The 16,417-nt window shown below is 58.6% G+C and overlaps 1 protein-coding gene across 6 annotated transcripts in view; it reads left to right on the top strand.

The window, feature by feature from the left end:
- OGDH (oxoglutarate dehydrogenase) overlaps positions 1-16,417 on the top strand; it is a 73,811-nt gene that overhangs the window by 14,683 nt on the left and 42,711 nt on the right. For 4 of the 6 annotated variants that reach the window (XM_064575540.1, XM_045864993.2, XM_064575539.1 and 1 more), the window contains exons 2-4: positions 1,858-2,106; positions 12,434-12,625; positions 14,140-14,242. In XM_064575540.1, coding sequence (XP_064431610.1) covers positions 1,885-2,106; positions 12,434-12,625; positions 14,140-14,242 — 517 coding nt within the window. In that variant the 5' untranslated portion in view covers positions 1,858-1,884. Of the gene's footprint in view, positions 1-1,857; positions 2,107-12,433; positions 12,626-13,930; positions 14,022-14,139; positions 14,243-16,417 lie in introns of all 6 variants that reach the window. The other 2 variants (XM_064575541.1, XM_064575542.1) reach the window with 1 other exon arrangement.

Raw genomic sequence — 16,417 nt, 5'->3', positions numbered from 1 at the left:
TGCCTGTCTTGAACCTGTGAGGGGCAGGATGGCGTTGGTTGTGCCACTGGTTTCAGAGCACCTGCTCTGCTTCTTCCTTTTGCTGGCCTGTCTTTGTAAAGCAGCAGGGCGGGCCGGCGCCCCTTGCGTCCGAGGCCGTGTGTGTATTCTGAGCTTTTTGGGCCGAGAGGAAGAGTTCCTATAAACAGTACCCAGGGTAGTTTGTACAACAGTTATTTCTGGGGAATTCTCAGCACGATTCAGGGCTTGGATCTCCTTCAGGTAGGTGTGGAGGTGGGTGTGATTCCAGCCAGGGCGCCTCCTTCGAGGCACAGGCTCAGGCAAGGCCTTAGGCCAGCACGCATGGCAACCTGGGGCAGAGGGCTGTGGTGTGAGCCTTGCTCCCCTCCCCTCCCCGCCCGGGGCCCCTGGGCACCCAGGATTCTTGGGGAGGGGGAGCAGCACCGTGTCCTTGTCGCTGCCAACAGGGGCCCTGCCCGCAGGCGTGCTGGGTTCTCAGGCATGGTTGGAATTGGTTCAAGATTCTCTGGAACAGTCTGAACTCTTGCACGGTCTGGCGGCTGCAGCCGCTTGTTTTATAACATGGCTGTGTTTGATAGAGGTATGTGTTAAATTTAGTAAAATTATGACCATCAAGCGCAAGGTCCGGTCAGAAGCAAAGAAGTACCTGCCCCGCCCCGCCCCCCGCAGTCCTTTCCTTCTCGTCCTGGCCTCACCCTTCCTCTTCAGCCGCTGAAGGGCCATGCAGAACAGGAAGATGGGCGTTGCATCCTGGCCCTGCTGTTAGTGGCCCTATGACCTTAGGGACTTTCTTTCGAGAAAGAAACTAAAACTCAGAAAGGCAGTCGGTAAACAGAAGAGCTGGTGCCTGCCTTCTAAGGGGTTTGCCGGGTTCGTGAGGAGTCCTAACGTGTCACAGGGCGGGTAAACATTTCTGTCACGGTCGCTGTGTGCACTTCCCCTTTGGAACCTGTTTAGAGCGCAGCCCCTGCCTGTCAGGCCTTCCCAAGCTCCCCGGTGCTTATGAAGTGTGACCACGTTCTTGGGGGTGGCGTCAGGACCCTCCACGCAGTCCTGTCCAGCTCACCCCCCTCCCCCGTCTCGTGTCAGACAGCTCTTGCTCTTCCTCTGTGTTCCTTCACGCTTTCCCACCTCTCTGTCTCTCCCGCTCCTGATTCTTCGGCTTAGAATGCCTCCTCCCCTTCACGGCTAAATGCTTCCTCGAGGCCTGAAAGCTGTAGCCTTCCCAAAGCTTCCCTTGTCTGTTCTTTCCTCCCACCTGGAAGGAACGGGCCTTTGGAGCGGTTCTGTTGACATTTTGGGTGCCTGTCAGGGACTCAGTGTCTTCTCTGCAGTGTCTTTTTCCTTTTTTATTCTTTCTCTCTTCTGCCTGATGATAAATTATTTGAGGGTGACCAAAATATTTTTCCAGCTTCTGTGTATGTTCCAGAACACCATGAGTCCAGGAGCTGCTCAATAGTTTCAGGATAGATTAAAAATGTCTTTCTCATTTTATGGTTAATCTTAATCTAATCCTCATGAAATAATCTTTGTTGCCTTTTCTGTGATTGTCTTGCGCATAAACTTTAGAACGTCCCATGTGTATCGTTGGCCTCACATCCCTCCAGCGAGACCGCAGCTGCGTCTTCGCCTCCGTGTCACGTGGAGCACGGCCCCGTACATAGAAGATGGGTTTGGGTGGACACGTGTGCACGCGCTCGGTCGTGTCCTCTGCGCCCAGACCCGGGCCCTGACGCGGAGCTCACGGCCACGAGTGTCTCCGCCAGCCACAGTCTGCACAGGTTTTCCCTGTCTGATAAAATGCCCTTTCTGACTTTTCTTCCTTTTTTTGTGCAGACCGTCGTGAGAGACATCAGGACAAGAATGTTTCACTTAAGGACTTGTGCTGCTAAGTTGAGGCCGTTGACGGCTTCCCAGACTGTGAAGACATTTTCACAAAACAGACCAGCAGCAGCTAGGACGTTGGGGCAGATTCGGTGCTTTACCGCCCCCGTTGCTGCCGAGCCCTTCCTCAGTGGGACTAGTTCCAACTATGTGGAAGAAATGTACTATGCATGGTTGGAAAACCCCAAAAGCGTACACAAGGTAAGGGTCCCAGGAGCGGATGTCTTCGTGTGTTTGCAGTCTTGGCCTGATGTTGGCCGGCTGTCCAGGTAAGTACCTGTGTCCTGAGGAGCCTTCTGGAAGGCAGGCCGGCCGGCTAGCTGGCAGCAAAAAAGCCCACCGAGCGGAGTCCTCTGCATTGGCAACTCGGCCATCAGCCCGGGCCCTGCAGCGACCACCTCTCTGGAGGAGCGCTCCCCTCTTGCTTGACACACCGCACACTTGAGACCCGCTCCCTGGGACAGAAGGCCTGTTTGACCTGCAAGGGTCTGAAGAGGCTCGTGCACCCTTTCCAGGGCCTCCCGGAGGATGCTGTGGGATAGACGCCGAAGACAGGATGCAAACAGAAGCCACGACCCTGCCGGATACTCCATCCCATCTTCCTGAGATACCTTAAAATCATCACATGCAAATGCTGTGTAAATGGCATTTTCAATCAGTATGCTCCTGTATCTGAGAGTAAATTCTGTGCGGGCTTCTTTCTAATTCCCTTCTGTCGCCCGTAAGGCACGTCCTCGAGAGCCCCCGTGTGCACACGTGTGCTTGATACAGGGCGTGCCCGGCCGCCGAGTTTCCTCCCAGCATTCTGGCCGGTGATGTTTATGGGTTTTCAGGCTGGGCAGCTGGCCCGGTTGCAGGAACTGGAGGGTGGGTCCCCAAGTTGCCATCTGTGCCACATTTGCAGGCCATGGGAGGTTTGGAGGAGACATGGGTACGTGTAAGGTGCCCAGGGTCTGCACAGAGGAGTGCCCAACAGAGGCTGGCCACCGTTAGCTGCTGCTTTGGCCTCTTCCTTACTTGTGAATCTTGGGGTCTTGTCATCAAAAGGCAGCCTGCTTCCACTGGGCCCCTGAGAACAAGCTTCACCCTGAAATGTTCGTGACATTTAAAGGTGGATACGTTCGTGTGGCTGCCGGAGCCACTGGCCTTATTTCATCCTGGTCTGAGCCTCCTTGATCGGCAAAGGAGGGCATCCAGCCGGGTCCTTCCCTGTTCCCTTGGCAACCTGGAGGCCACGTGGCTCCCTGAGCAAGGTGAGACCTGGTTTCCTGTGAGAGTAGATGTTTCCCTGGCCTGTAAACAAAGGGACCACGCAGAGGTGACCCTAGAAAGCAGCCCTCCGTGCGGTGCTGGCTGTCAGACGCTCTGAAGACAGGCGCTGCGCGGTGGGCTCTGGGCTAAACCTCGCCAGAGGCTCCGGGTGTCACACTGTCATCTGGTGCCCAGGCCTGTCCCTCGGCCTTCCTCTCCCCAAACATAATGTCTGTGGAACCAACCACATCTTCTGTCCTCTGGGCTGTAGCAGGGTGTGGGCTCTGGGCAAGGGGCCATGTGCCTTTTCACTCTGCAATGTCCTGACTTCATTCCCACTCCTGGGGAGCACAGCACAGTGACGGCTCACTCACAGGCCAGGGAGGAGTCCAGGGTGGGCACTGGGTCCTTGGACTCTGCCGGTCAGAGCGAACACTCACAGACATGCTGCAGAGCAGGTGTGCAGGGTCTCAGAAAGGGACTTGCCAGTTGAATACGAGAATCCATGCAGGTGGCATCCTGGGGCCAGATTTTATGTGCTGGTTTCAGTTGCGGGGATTCTTCAGGGGACACCACGTCTTCAGGACCGGGGAGGGGTGGGCAGGGCGGTGTAAATCAGGGGGCATGCCCCTCATCCACTATCCCAGCCACAGGGAATCGATTGCCTCTCCAAGGTGGGATAGGCCTCCTACCTGATGTGTTCGTGTTTCTTCAGAGACACAATCCTGAGCTTGCGTCAGATTCCAGTGGCCTCTGTGACTCAGGGAAGTCCGTAGAAATATTGACTTTCCGAAGAATGCTTCATTTGTGCTCATGTTTTAGAACACGTAGTTCAAGCAGAAATGATGAATTGGATTTGAAACTTGAGATCGATTGGCTTTCAGAACCCCCACGTGTGGGTTGTCAGTGTGGGCTCCGTGCCCTGAGGGCTGGCCCTGTCCTCTCTCTGCTCTGTTGATGCAGACCTGGTTCATATCTGGTGGAAACAACAATTTTAGCATCTGCCCTCCCTGCCCTGCTACACTCAGCTTTCCAGTTATTGTTTTAATTTTTTATGATACTTTCAAACAAATGGTAGAAGAGAATAAAACGAGCCCCTGCGAGGAGACCCATGTCCAGCCTCAATAGCACTCCACAGTTTGCCAGTTTCCAGAACCCCTTCCTGCCCCACTCTTTTTTGCTTGTTGATTTTGCTTGGGTGGGGGCCCAGGGGAGTGTTTGAAGGAAATCCAGACCTGGGTCATTTCAGCACGACTCTCACTAATGGGAATGTTGTCTTCACCACACCTAACAGACTTCACAAGATAACTCACCAGCGTCTACTTCTCAGCCTCAGCCAGCTGTGCCTCTCTTAAAGCATATGTGCTTTTTGGGTTTTTTTTAAAGATTTTATTTATTTATTCGACAGAGAGAGAGAGAGCATTAGCAGGGGCAGAGGCAGAGGGAGAAGCAGACTCCTTGCTGAGCAGGGAGCCCGATGCGGGGCTCGATCCCAGGACCCCGGGATCATGATCTGAGCTGAAGGCAGACGCTGAACCCACTGAGCCCCCCAGGTGCCCCGTGTGTGCTTGTTTTTAAAGAACACTTGTATTTTCAAATGTTTCATCGTGAACATTGTTTTTGGTGACGTACGCGAGCAATTCTGAGCTGGAGCCCCTCGTGCTCCTGGTGCCCAGGCGGGCGGCTGGCCCCGACTGCACCCCATCCCCGTCACCACCTCTAGTCTAAATGCCTTGTCAAGCACAGCCCACCGCTGGACCCCATCAGGTGCCCTCAGCAGGGGCCTGTGTGTCAGCACGCGAAGCCTCCCTCATCAGGGTCTCAGCCATGTTGGGGACAAGTCAGATATTTAAGTCTTAGAAACACTTAGAATAAAAGCCAGATTGCCCCGTCAGTATTTAAGACAAGCAGGCCTTGGGCACTGCCAGGCCCTATTTGTGCACGGAGGCACCCCCCCCACCCCCCCGCCAGGCGGACCGTGGTGTCAGCCCCGCTGGGGAGGACCCTGGCTTGCTCCTGGTGCTGGGGCTGGAGGGAGGGCCCTCCCTCCCTCTGGCCGTCCCCGGAGCCTCAGAGCTTGCTTTCCCTGCCAGCCCTTCTTAGTGGCCTGAGCTCGCGTCCGAAGCACTGTCTTCCTCTTCCCGTTAACCACACGCGTCTCTTATGCCATCGGGGCCGCTCCAAGGGTAGTGACGGCTCTGGTCCCTCGTGGTCGCTGCACCAGGCGCAGAGTGTCACCTTCAGTCCCACCTCCTGCGGGCTGTGCCATTCTGCCTCTTCCCTCCGTGCTCATGAGACACGATGCTGTCGTTTTGTGTAAGGGAGGCAGACAAGCAGAGAAAAAAGACATCAGCCCCAGTTCACGGTGACACGTGCCTTTTCACCCTGCAGTTCTGAAAGCTCCCTGGCTGTGCTCGAGACCTCTGTGCTGGCCTCGGCGACAGACACGTATAGTGCAGGTCCGTGGGGTACTTTGTGGGATTTGGCCGATGGAGGCTGTGAAGCGGCGGTGACACTCTCCCTCGGTGACACTCGGCTTCCGACATCAGAGGTACCTCCACCACGGTGGTTTGTGTGTGGAGTCACCCAGTAGGCGGAGTACCTTCGCTAACGTCCGCACGTGCCTCCAGGGGGACTCACTTGCACAGTTCTGGTAGGGAGCTAGGGTTTGCAGCCTGTCCCTGTCGGTCTGAGCGCGGTGGCGAGGGGCTGCAGGGAGACGTGCTGGGGCAGGGGCCTTGTGCGCGCGGCCTGGGTGCCACCTCTCAGGCCTCGGGCCCCAGGTCTGCCACCCCCACAGGGGGCTGTGGTGAGCCAAGCCCTGAGCCGGCTGAAGGTCTGCGGGCTCTTGACTGCTGCCCTGCGCTTGGGGGTTGGGAAGGAGGCCTCTCCTCTACGTGGTCGTGACTCCCAGACGCAGATTCTCTGGGAAGCTGCGGGGGGTGTGCTGCAGGCGTGGGAGGACCCGAGGCCACCAGACAGCCCCCCGAGGTCCTCTCTGTCACCGTCCAAAGGGGCTGCCAGCCTTCATCTCGAGCAGAGACCGGGGAGCGGCGGTCAAGGTCAGCAGACTGCACAGGGCAGAGCTGAGGCAGCGTTCCTTTGCTCGTCTTGGCGGGTTGCTGAGGTTCTGCTCACGCGCCCTCACAGAGGGAAGGTCACCGAGCTCGTCTGCAGACGTTCCCTCATCTGTGCTCTGCTGGGCTTTGAACACGATGGTGTCGCTCTGAGCATCAGTTCTCTCGGTTTCTGTGACCGAGGGGTACCCAGGCAGAACGCCCAATTTTAACTGCTTGCGTATAGACAGCTCCATGGCAACAAATCAAACAGGCCCGGACTCCAGGGCACGGAGTCCCTGCCTCCCAGACGCAGTGCTGGACCAGGGCTGAGTGCGGCCCTGCCAGCGGACAGAAGGGGCAGAGCCACACGGTGTTTTCAGGGAAGACTGGGACCCAGCAGCTGGCACAAAGAGGGCACATGGGGCGCACGTGGGGACTGTCCAGTGCAGCCTTTTCGGGCACAGCAGGGACACGAGGCATGTGACAGCACGCCATGGCTGGGCCGCTGGGCACAGTAACCTGAACACATATGACATGGTGCAGAGCTTCGAGCACACCTTCGAAGCTGGAGGACCCGTGTGCAGGGGCCTGGGGAGGGTGGGAGCCTCAGAGCAGCACTGGCGGCCTGAGAACCACCAGTGGCCACCCTTAGCTTGAGGAACCGCTGCCTGCCCATCTGTTTAACTGAAGTAGCCTGAAGCAGCCAAACCCTTGCGTCAGGATGGCCACTGGCCACTTCTTGCCCTGACTTTCGTGCTCGTGGCAGTTAGGAAGCATTGTTAATACCAGAACTTAATAACGCAGTTGTTTGTCAAGGTGCTGGGGTCTGACCCAGACCCAAAGTTCATCAGCCTTGGGCTGGCCTTTGAGCCAGGGTTTAGGCCAGTCCAGAGGCTGCCTTACCCACTCCCCAGCCTGGTTTTACGTCAGGGTCCTTGGCAGGGCGCCGGCAGAGGGCGGTGGTGGCATCGGGTGACATGTACCAGACCGAGCTGCGTCACGTGGGCGTGTAGGGCCAGGTGAAGCAGCATCTGAAAGGGACTTTGGACAGGAGGAAACGGGGTGGTGAGCCCAGAAGCCAGCGGCGTGAAATTGGGTGGCTAGAGTAAACATCAGTGACCCCAGGGTTGAGTGTTGATCTCAGCTTCTGGAACAGATCCAACTCTCCTGCAGCTGCTGTTCAAAATGTGAGAAGGTGTGCAAGGACACCAGGGGTGTCTCCCTCAGCTCGCGGGCCAGGATCTGGCAGGCGCACAGCTGGAGCGGCTTCCCTGCCCAGCCGGTGGGAGGCGGGCTCGCCACCACGGTGCACTCGCTGTGCGTGGGGCCCTTAGGTCGCGCACTCGGCTGGCCGCCAGTCACACACACCCTGGGGGCCTTCCAGGCGGGGGGAAGGGCTCGGGGTGGCGTGCTTGCCGCCCCTCCCGACACTGAAGCGCCGCGTGAACAATCTCTGATGCGAACTCCACGGCCAGGAACTGGTCCCTGAGGCGCCTGTGATCTGCTGACAAGAAGTAACTGAGGGCAGGGTTCCCTTGCCTCACTAACTCCTCACACCCATGTGCCACATTCACCAGCATCAGCACCTTTTCCGGGTGAGGTGGAGCCTCTCGATTCTGGAGGCCACAGGTGTTTACAGCTGACCCCTCACCTGCCACCCCCCCATAGTGCACCTGCCACCCCACCTGGCACCGCAGCTGACCTGTCAGGCTGTTCACCCTCAGGAGGAGTCTGAACCTGTCTGAATTTGACTCTGCTGTGTGCAAAGCCTGGAGTAGCTTCCTTAGGACATTGCAGAGGGAAAGGGACCCGTGCGCAGCCTTTGAAGGGCTTCCTCTGCTTAGGAGAGACGGTGTGTGACGGCCGGGAGAGCCCGTCGCGGGTACGGGAGGTCTGGGAGATTGGCAGGGTGTGGGGGTGATGGATTTTGGAACAGAGCTTCGAGGCTATAGGTGAATGCTTTCGTTCATGTGAAATTGGAAGTCAGAATTCTGGTGTCGTTTCAACCATAATACTCTACTCATTCACACTTAAAACCTACCGTGTTTTGGTGAGGTCATTTCAGCAACAAGTGATGGTCTCAGCTCCACTGATGGCTGTCCCCTCTTCCCACCTGGCCTGTGGCCTGGCTCCATCCAACTCTGCAGTCTTGTCTCTACTGGGTCACCCTGTCCCGCAGGGCTCACGGCACTAGCTGCCCCCGAAGTCCCATCTTCTGCCCCCGAATTCCCACGCTCACTCCTGTTCCTGCCGTTCCTGAGGGAGGGGCTCTGTGTGGTCGTCCACCGTCCCCAAACCTGAAAGCAGGCTGCGCAGAGGCAGCCTCCGCGGGTGTCCGTGGGATTGAACTTGTGAGTGACATGCTCACCTGGTCACAGAGCGCTGCCTGCGCATGTCCCGAGTGCCTTTGGGAAGCCCGCTCCAGTGCGGGCAGAACGTCCCTGGAAGCCTCCCGCCCTGCTGGGTCGAGGAGCTGGCCCCCCGGGGGCAGGCGCCTTCTCTCGTCGCCCTGGTGCTCAGGCCACCACTCCCTCTCCAGCGGTGCACAGAGGACGGAGCGTCCGTTGGCAGCCACTGGTAGGTTCAAGGGCAGGCGGGGGGACGGAGAGATTCCTCGGGGGGTTGGTTGTGCGCCAGAGGCAGATGGAGAGGTTGGCGACGGGGTGTGTGGACCCCGGCGTGAGTCTGTGGTGGCTGGTGGCTTGCGTGGCACTTGGAGGAGGCGGTGAGCGCATGGCCCGGCTGCATCTGACACAGAAGGCCACCCTCTGGGCCAAGTACCGCAGCCCCAGACCACAGCCAGGGTCGGCTGTGCCCTGTTGGTCAGGGGTGTTCCAGAGACTCTGCCAGACGCGCTCTTAGGGTCTGTGCTGTGAAATCTGCCCCACCGGCCGGTCCCTGGGTTTCCTTTCGCTCCGGCTTTGTCGCTGCAGTTACTGCTGGAGCCCCAGGGTTGGGGTGTCCAGACAAGGAATGGGTTTGGCTCGGAGAGGAATGCGAATGTGCCCTGTGCGCACGTGTTTGCACCCACTCAAGCCTGGGGCTGCTCGCCCCCACGGAGCAGGTGGGCGGGGCAGACATCCTCTGCTGGAAACTTCCTCCTCCAGAGGGAGGGGCTCCCCTGACGGGCCGCTGCAGCCTCGCGGCCCCCTCTCCACGAGTGTGGCAGCCGGTGAGCGTGCAGGTCTGTAAAACCTGCTGCTGAGGTGTGCACCAGCGAGGGCTGCGCCCCTCGGACAGGAAGCCCTCTCCGGGTGATGACGAGGCCCCGTGTCCCCCCGCCCCCCCGCCCTGGGTTCGGGGGCAGGGGTGAGGGAGGGAGAGAGGCTCCTTGGGCAGCAGAAACCATTGGAGGGATGGAAGCAGCTCTGTGGGGTGGTGAGGCCTGCAGCCAAAACATGACCTCCGCTTCCAGAGACCTATTCATTGAGCTTTGGTGAGGTCTGGGTGACCCTGAAACGTGCCCGTTTTAGGTTGAGGGGCGGTGGGTGTGCAAGAGCATGCAGCCACGCCGCCCCGGAGTCCCGCTGCAGAGGTCTGCGTGTGAAAGCCTCCCGGGTCTTGGTGGCAGGCGGCCCGCTGCTGTTGGGGGGGGCCCGCTGGAGGGCAGGTGTCCAGGCCGGCTGGGTGTGGGGGTGAGTGACGGGAGGCAGGCGCCGCATTCAGCTGTGGTCCTGCTGCTGGCTCCCCGTCCCTGCAGGACTGGAGTGAACCAGTTTCTTCTGACCACCTCCAGCACCAGCCGGGTTTGCAGCTGTGGGTTTGTCCTCAGCCAATTGGAGATCACCTGGAGTTTGACTCCAAGCACAAAAGAAGGTCAGAGAGAGGAGGCCCGATGGTGGCGATCGCCTGCGCCCCCCCTTCCCGGGGCCGGGCTGGATGGGGCCCCTGCCGCTCTTGTCTCTGGCTGTGCCCTCCGCCTCCGCTGGAGAGGCCTTTCATGTCTGCATTTCCTCGGCAGGGTGGGCGGGTGCGCGATGGTGTTTACGTGAGGGCTGCCGCTGACCCGTGTCCCTGTGGCCGTCCCCATGGTCTGGCCGTCCCAGTGCTCTGGGCGGTATGCTGTTGGCTTTTGCCTCACTGCCGCCTCCGAGGGGCTCCTTCTGGGCCAGGCCCTCGGTCACTGGAGGCCTGGACGGAGGCCAGCGAGAGCCCTGGGCCAGAGCCACTCCCCAGATGCAGGGGCTCACTTGGACGTACTGGAAGAGCTCCACGAGGTCAGAAGTACGTGGGGGGTCCAGTGTGTTAGCGCCTTGTATCCTTGTAGCGAAGCAGGTGGGAGCAGAGAGGCAGCCTCCCTTCCCTTAGGAGTCGATACTCAGGTGGCCTCTTTCCCTCCAGAAACGAAGGCAGCTGTCTTCCCTGGTGAACACGCTGCCCTTCACCCATGTCAGAGGAGGGCCAGAGAGTTGGCACCAGTTGGAGGGGCGAGGGGAGGGCCTGGGCCCCCGGGGCCTGGATTGCAGAGGGTGCCCCGGCTGTCAGTTTTTGTTGCACAAGAGGCTTTATGTCGGCGGTAAAGGCAGGTGCCGGGAGAGAGCCCCACATCCTGTCTACCATCAGCTGACACGCTGAAAATTAACCAGCGAGGTAAAAACAGTAAAACCTGGACTAATGGGTTAAAACATTTTAAAACTGTTACCGAGACACAAAATCACATAAAGTGTACCACTCCGTGTTGGATGGTCATCCCGCTAATGATTGGATTTTTAAAAATTACCTTTTCTGAACACAAAAGGGAGAATACGTTGTCATTGTAGAATAATTTAAATGTTCTGCAAAGCTCCCTCCAAAGCAGTTGTAGGGAGAGGCCAGGCTGCCCCACGTGAGGAAGTGCGCCAGGCCCCTGAGTGACCCCGAACAGCCCCGAACAGAGCCTGCCTGAGAAAGCCAGAAGACCGTGAGGACCCACGCCATGGCGTCAGTCCGCATACGGACCACCCATGTGATGCCCGCCGAGCCCTGGCCGAGCTCCTCGGGACAGCATCCCGGTAGCTCCTCCTGGGATGGTGGGCACAAAAGTCCAGCAGCGTTTGTCATGGGTCTCAATCTGCTTACTGACAGAAAGGTCCTCAGACACTGAGGAAGGATGACATTTTTGTGTGTCTGAACTTGCTGGTTTTCAATAGTGTTCTTTTTTCCAAAGGAATGTTATTAAGCCTTCAGTTCTCTGAGCTCGGAAATATGTTTTTTTGGAAACCTTACATCTTTGCTTGAGGTGATAAACTGTCGTAGTTCATGGTATCTCTGTAAATTGCAAATGGAATCTTCCGAGCACGGAATACCGAGAACAGAAGGACAGAAGGAAATGAGATCGTTCGTGTTGGCACAGAGGAAATCACAAGCAGCGGTAACGCCAGTGAAGTTCTTGCTGCCCACGGACTGCGTTCTGAGAAGAGTCTTTAGCCATGTGATTCGATCTCTACAACAGACCTGCGAGGGTTACGCACAGGTGTCCTCCTCTTACAGGTGACAGAGCACAGGAAGTTGGGTGACTCACCCATGTGTCGGAGCTGAGATCCCAAGTTCAGTCTCTGAGCCCGCACCCCGCATCTCCTAAGTGGCCCTCCTGAATTACAGACGGGGCCGTTTCTCCAGCGGCCAGTGAAGGAGCATGGCAGGCTTCCAGATACGAGCCCTGGGCTCCTTACAAGGGCCCCAATTCCATCTTGCACCTGGGAACACAAGCATGAGCAAGGCCAGCCCGGGCCCCCCAAGACTGTGCCCAGCCTCTGGGTCTGGAGAGAGACTTGGAATGCTCGGCCACCCTCAGGTGGTCCCGTCGGGGCAGCTGCAGACAAGGGCCAGGAGCGCTGGTCTTCCAGATAACTGGGCCGGGGCCAGATGGGGCAGGAAGGCCTCTGTTCACCTGCCTCCCGGGCCGCCCGCCCCGAAGCAGTCGGCATGTCACTGGAGTGCCGCAGAGCTGTGTGACCTTGGGCCTTTGGGGTTTTGATGGAAGGGCAGCCTTACATAATCTGTGTCTTAGGGGTGGGGTAAGAGGGGGCATCCCGGGGGAATAATGGAAGCAGGGCCCCACTCTTCTGGGGCGGAATCGGGCTGTGCAGCGTAGGAGCAAGTCGCCCCACCAGCCTGCTGGCGGGCGAATATAACCGGGACGTGACTTGCCTGCCAAGAACACTGCTCTTTGGAGCTGAAAACGAGTCCTACGTCCTAGGTGAGCCATGGGGTAATGCGAGTTCCTTCTTTGTCTTTAGTCGTGGGACATTTTCTTCCGAAATACCAACGCTGGAGCGCTGCCGGGCACCGCCTACCAGAGCCCGCTCCCCCTGAGCCCGGGCTCCCTGTCTGCCGTGGCGCAAGCACAGCCCCTGGTGGACGCCCAGCCCAACGTGGACAAGCTGGTGGAGGACCACCTGGCAGTGCAGTCTCTCATCAGAGCCTACCAGGTAAGGCCCACCCGCCGGCCGGCGGTACGTCAGCAACGGAGGGCGCCCCGACTGACGTGTCGTGGAACCAGGCACCTCTCCGTGCCCGGGAGCCGGGGGGGGCAAACACGAAATACGCCAGGAGCCGGAGAGCCGGGACGGACAATCTGACCCCGCTTGAGCACGTTTGCTGCCCGTAGCACCTGCCCTATAAACAGCTCCTATTTCTTTCCACAAGTTGGCAAGCAAAGCTGTGGGCAGGGAAAAGCCGTCCTTGCTGGGGTGTCGAGGGGGCTGCTGATCACCAGGAGGGAGCAGTGACCGGAAGGGGTGCGCCCCCTTCTCAGTCGCCAGCACCCACATCCGACCAGAGGAAATGAACCTGTAGAGTTTGGGACAGAAGCAGAGCCCACGAGTGCATGAGAGGTGGGTGAGGGGCAGGCGGTCTCCAGGAGTCTTCCAGTTAGCGGTCCATGCCGTCAGAGGCTGTTGGGCAGGACACGTGGGGCTCCCCCCACCTTTCTCCCCCTGGCAGGGAGGAGCCCAGAATTCAGACCAGAACACCTGCTCTGAGATGAGAGTAGCTCTGAAGACAGGAGGAGAAATCAGGCCTGCGGGGGGAGTCCTTTCCAGGGTCCCTGGGCACCTGGGCTCCCCTGCCGCCGCCTCTTCCAGGGACCACATGGAGTTCTCGTCTCCCCTGAGCACATTTCCAGGAGACGCCACGGGTCGGGACAGCAGGTCCTGGCGAGTGGGCAGGCGCTCCGAGCCATGGGGTCGGCGTGGCCATGTGCTCTGGAGCGTTGTTCAGTGGTCATTTCTGGAGGAAGGTGCATTTGGTGGGTGTTGCCCGCCTCGTGTAGCCTCAGTAACTTCGCGCGGTCCCAGGTCCCCCTCAGCAGCCACCCGCTCTCAAACAGTCGTGGGTCCGGTAGCCAAGACTGGAAGTTGGGAGGGATTGTCTTCCTCCTTTTGCTTCTTAGTTCAGATCAGAAACCGAAGTCCTAGCGCCCCTCGGTGGGGCCTGGGCTCCCCTCCTCGGGGGCACTAACGTGCTGAGCTGCGTGGCCCCACGCGGGCATCAACCCATGTCCCACTTCATTTATCCAGGGGAACTGCAAGGGTCCCCAGAACTGCCCAGTTTACTGTGACCCGAGTTTATCTCTTTTTATAAGCACAAGAGCACTTTCACGATAAAATGTTTGAAGGCTTTTTTTTTTTTTTTAACTAATTTTGTTACTTTGGGTTCAAGTTTGACCAAGTGTAACTTTTCCCCCCCACAGCCCGCGGGTCCTGCTTAACGACTGCTTGTGTTATTGCTTCCAGGTCAGGGGTCACCACATTGCAAAACTTGATCCTCTCGGAATTAGTTGTGTAAATTTTGATGATGCTCCGGTAACTGTTTCTTCAAACGTGGGTGAGAATTAATCTGTAAATGCTAATTTTAATGTAATTTTACTTTTTTTTACCCCTTCCCTCTTTTTTTTCTCCTGTCCTTTTGTGTGTGTCCCCCTCCCTCGCTGGCCCATCCGTAGATACGAGGGCACCATGTAGCGCAGCTGGACCCCCTGGGGATTTTGGACGCCGATCTGGACTCGTCCGTGCCCGCTGACATTATCTCCTCCACAGACAAACTTGGTGAGGGTCTGGGAGCGGCCAGCGCTGCGCTGCTTAGCTGCTCTGCGTCACGGCTGTGGCGGCCAGGACGTCCTCAGACGGAAGGGAGAGGCTCTTAAGTTTCCTTCGTCCTGATCACTTGAAATTTAGCGTGTTTGGGGCAAGTTACTTTCATCCCAGCTTTTCAGCCAGACTCCATGAGCTCCATTGTCTGAGTCTCAAAATCGGAGAGTAAAATTTGGGGCAGACGAGGTTTGTGGCACCGAGGAAAAGATGACCTCCCGGGCAGGCGGGTCACCTGACATGCCAGACGCCGGCTCTGCTGGCTTGGTTGCCAGGTCCCGATTCAGCACGGCCTCCGCCCGACGCGGCCTCGCTGCGCACTGGGCTCCTTGGCGCACAGCACGGCCTGCCTTTAACGGGCGGGCTCCAGAGCGCGCGGTGCTCCAGGTGTCGATTCCTAAACGCTGGTGATCACACTGAGGAAGGAAACTTTGGAAGGCATCCCGGCGCGCGGGGAGGTGTGTGGAGCTCAGGCAGCTGCTGTCACACGTCCCCGCTCCTTCCTCTGCCACCAGGAAGCACACACAGGGCGCGGCTGGGCTCCCCCTGCAGTTGCTTTCTCAAGTTAATCTGCTCTCGGTCACCGTGCTGCTAACCTGTGCTGAGATGACTGATCCGGAGATGGCCAGGTGCCCACCGGACGCACCGTGCATGCTAATAAAACTTACGATTGCCTCCCTGCCCTATGCTGCTCCCCGGGAGGGGACGGAACTCGCCTCCTCGAGCAGTGGTCTCTAACCCTCTGTGACGCCCCAGCACTCTGTAGCACCCCTGGGCTGTGGCGTGGGTGGTCAGGCTCGAGCCAGGTAAGGCAAGGTTTCCGACAGCGTCGGCTTCAGGGTCCGTGTTAGCTGGCGGTCCGTCACCGCCGTCTTCACTGGAGAAAGGCCCCCCACTGCTGGGGGGTCCGAGGCTGCTTCCCCTCTCTTCCTCCTCCCCACACATCCCCAGCCGCACCCTGCCCCACACGGCCTGTGCTCGCCTGGCCTGAAGCACCGTGGGGCCCCCACAGGTGTTGAAGGCCTGGGGCCTCTCCAGAGAGGGGTGAGGGCCTCTGACACCGTGAGGCATTCCAGCAGGAGGGGGCACAGGAGGTAGGGGGCACCCTCTCCTGCCCCAAACTGCATCACCAATTCATGGTTGTCAGTTTCTTGGTATTAAAATGGGTGTTTTTTGGTGGTTCTCCACTCTCCTTCAAACTTCAGGGCGGGGAGGGGGGAGATGTGAAGCTGTGCTCGGTCTTACGTGAGACTGGTCAGGGCAGGACAGAGCCGCAGCCTGCAGGCACCGGCAGAGGTTGCTTAGAGATCCCCCGACACTCCCAGCCCGGCTGGTCCGTGCAGGCTGGGACGCCTGGCGACGCTCCAGTGTCCTGTCCCAGCGCTGGTCGAGGGCAGACGCAGGGGTGGGGGCAGGGCCTCCGTCATTCTTCCCAGTTTGTTCCCGGCCACCGTGGCCTCACCCTACATTCCCTCCTGGAGTGGTGCCCCGAAAGTTCGTGAGGCACCAGGAGGGCCACATAGACGTGGCCCCAGAGCCCCCCGGGCTCTTCTGAGGAAGGAGATGCTGCCTCCCCTGGCCAGGAGCCCTTCAGAACCACCAGGACCAAGTCAGGGAGCAGTCCCCTGCTTTGTAGAGGAAAGAGCATTTTCATCCTGAGAATTTGAAATAGTTGTGATGAATTCTTTCTTTGGGTGCAAAAAGCAGAAATAGTGAATCTGCAAGAAAGTTAGTTTGAATTGTGTCACCTTTGGTGCATGTAGGTCTTCGGGAAAACAGCCGGTCCAGCCCGACCGCTGCTCGTGGACCTGGACACTTCTGGGTGCTTCCATGCCCCTCGCCTCCTCTGGGCCACGGGCCTGGCCTCAGAGCTAGCTCCCCGGGCGGGAGCCCCATCTCAGCCAGGACCAGCCTGCACCTCCTCATCTGTAAGGCGGCTTCAGAATTAAATAAAATCCTTAGAACAGTGCCTGGAGCTTCCTAAGCTCCATGAAGTTGTGAGCTAGTGCGATTGTTAACGATCTTTCGAGCTAGGTCGCTGCCAGGCCCTCTGGTAATGAGGTAAATTCAGAAACGGAGGGACGGAGCACGCAGCCTGGGGTCACACCAGAGCTGATCGTGGTGAGGGAGCCC

The sequence above is a fragment of the Mirounga angustirostris genome, unplaced genomic scaffold (assembly GCF_029215605.1).
Source record: "Mirounga angustirostris isolate CCGP_5_RB_7025 unplaced genomic scaffold, mMirAng1.0.hap1 SCAF_12, whole genome shotgun sequence".
Taxonomy (NCBI): domain Eukaryota; kingdom Metazoa; phylum Chordata; class Mammalia; order Carnivora; family Phocidae; genus Mirounga; species Mirounga angustirostris.
The sequence above is the reverse complement of the archived record's forward strand: the minus strand, read 5'-3'. Positions and strand labels throughout refer to the sequence as shown.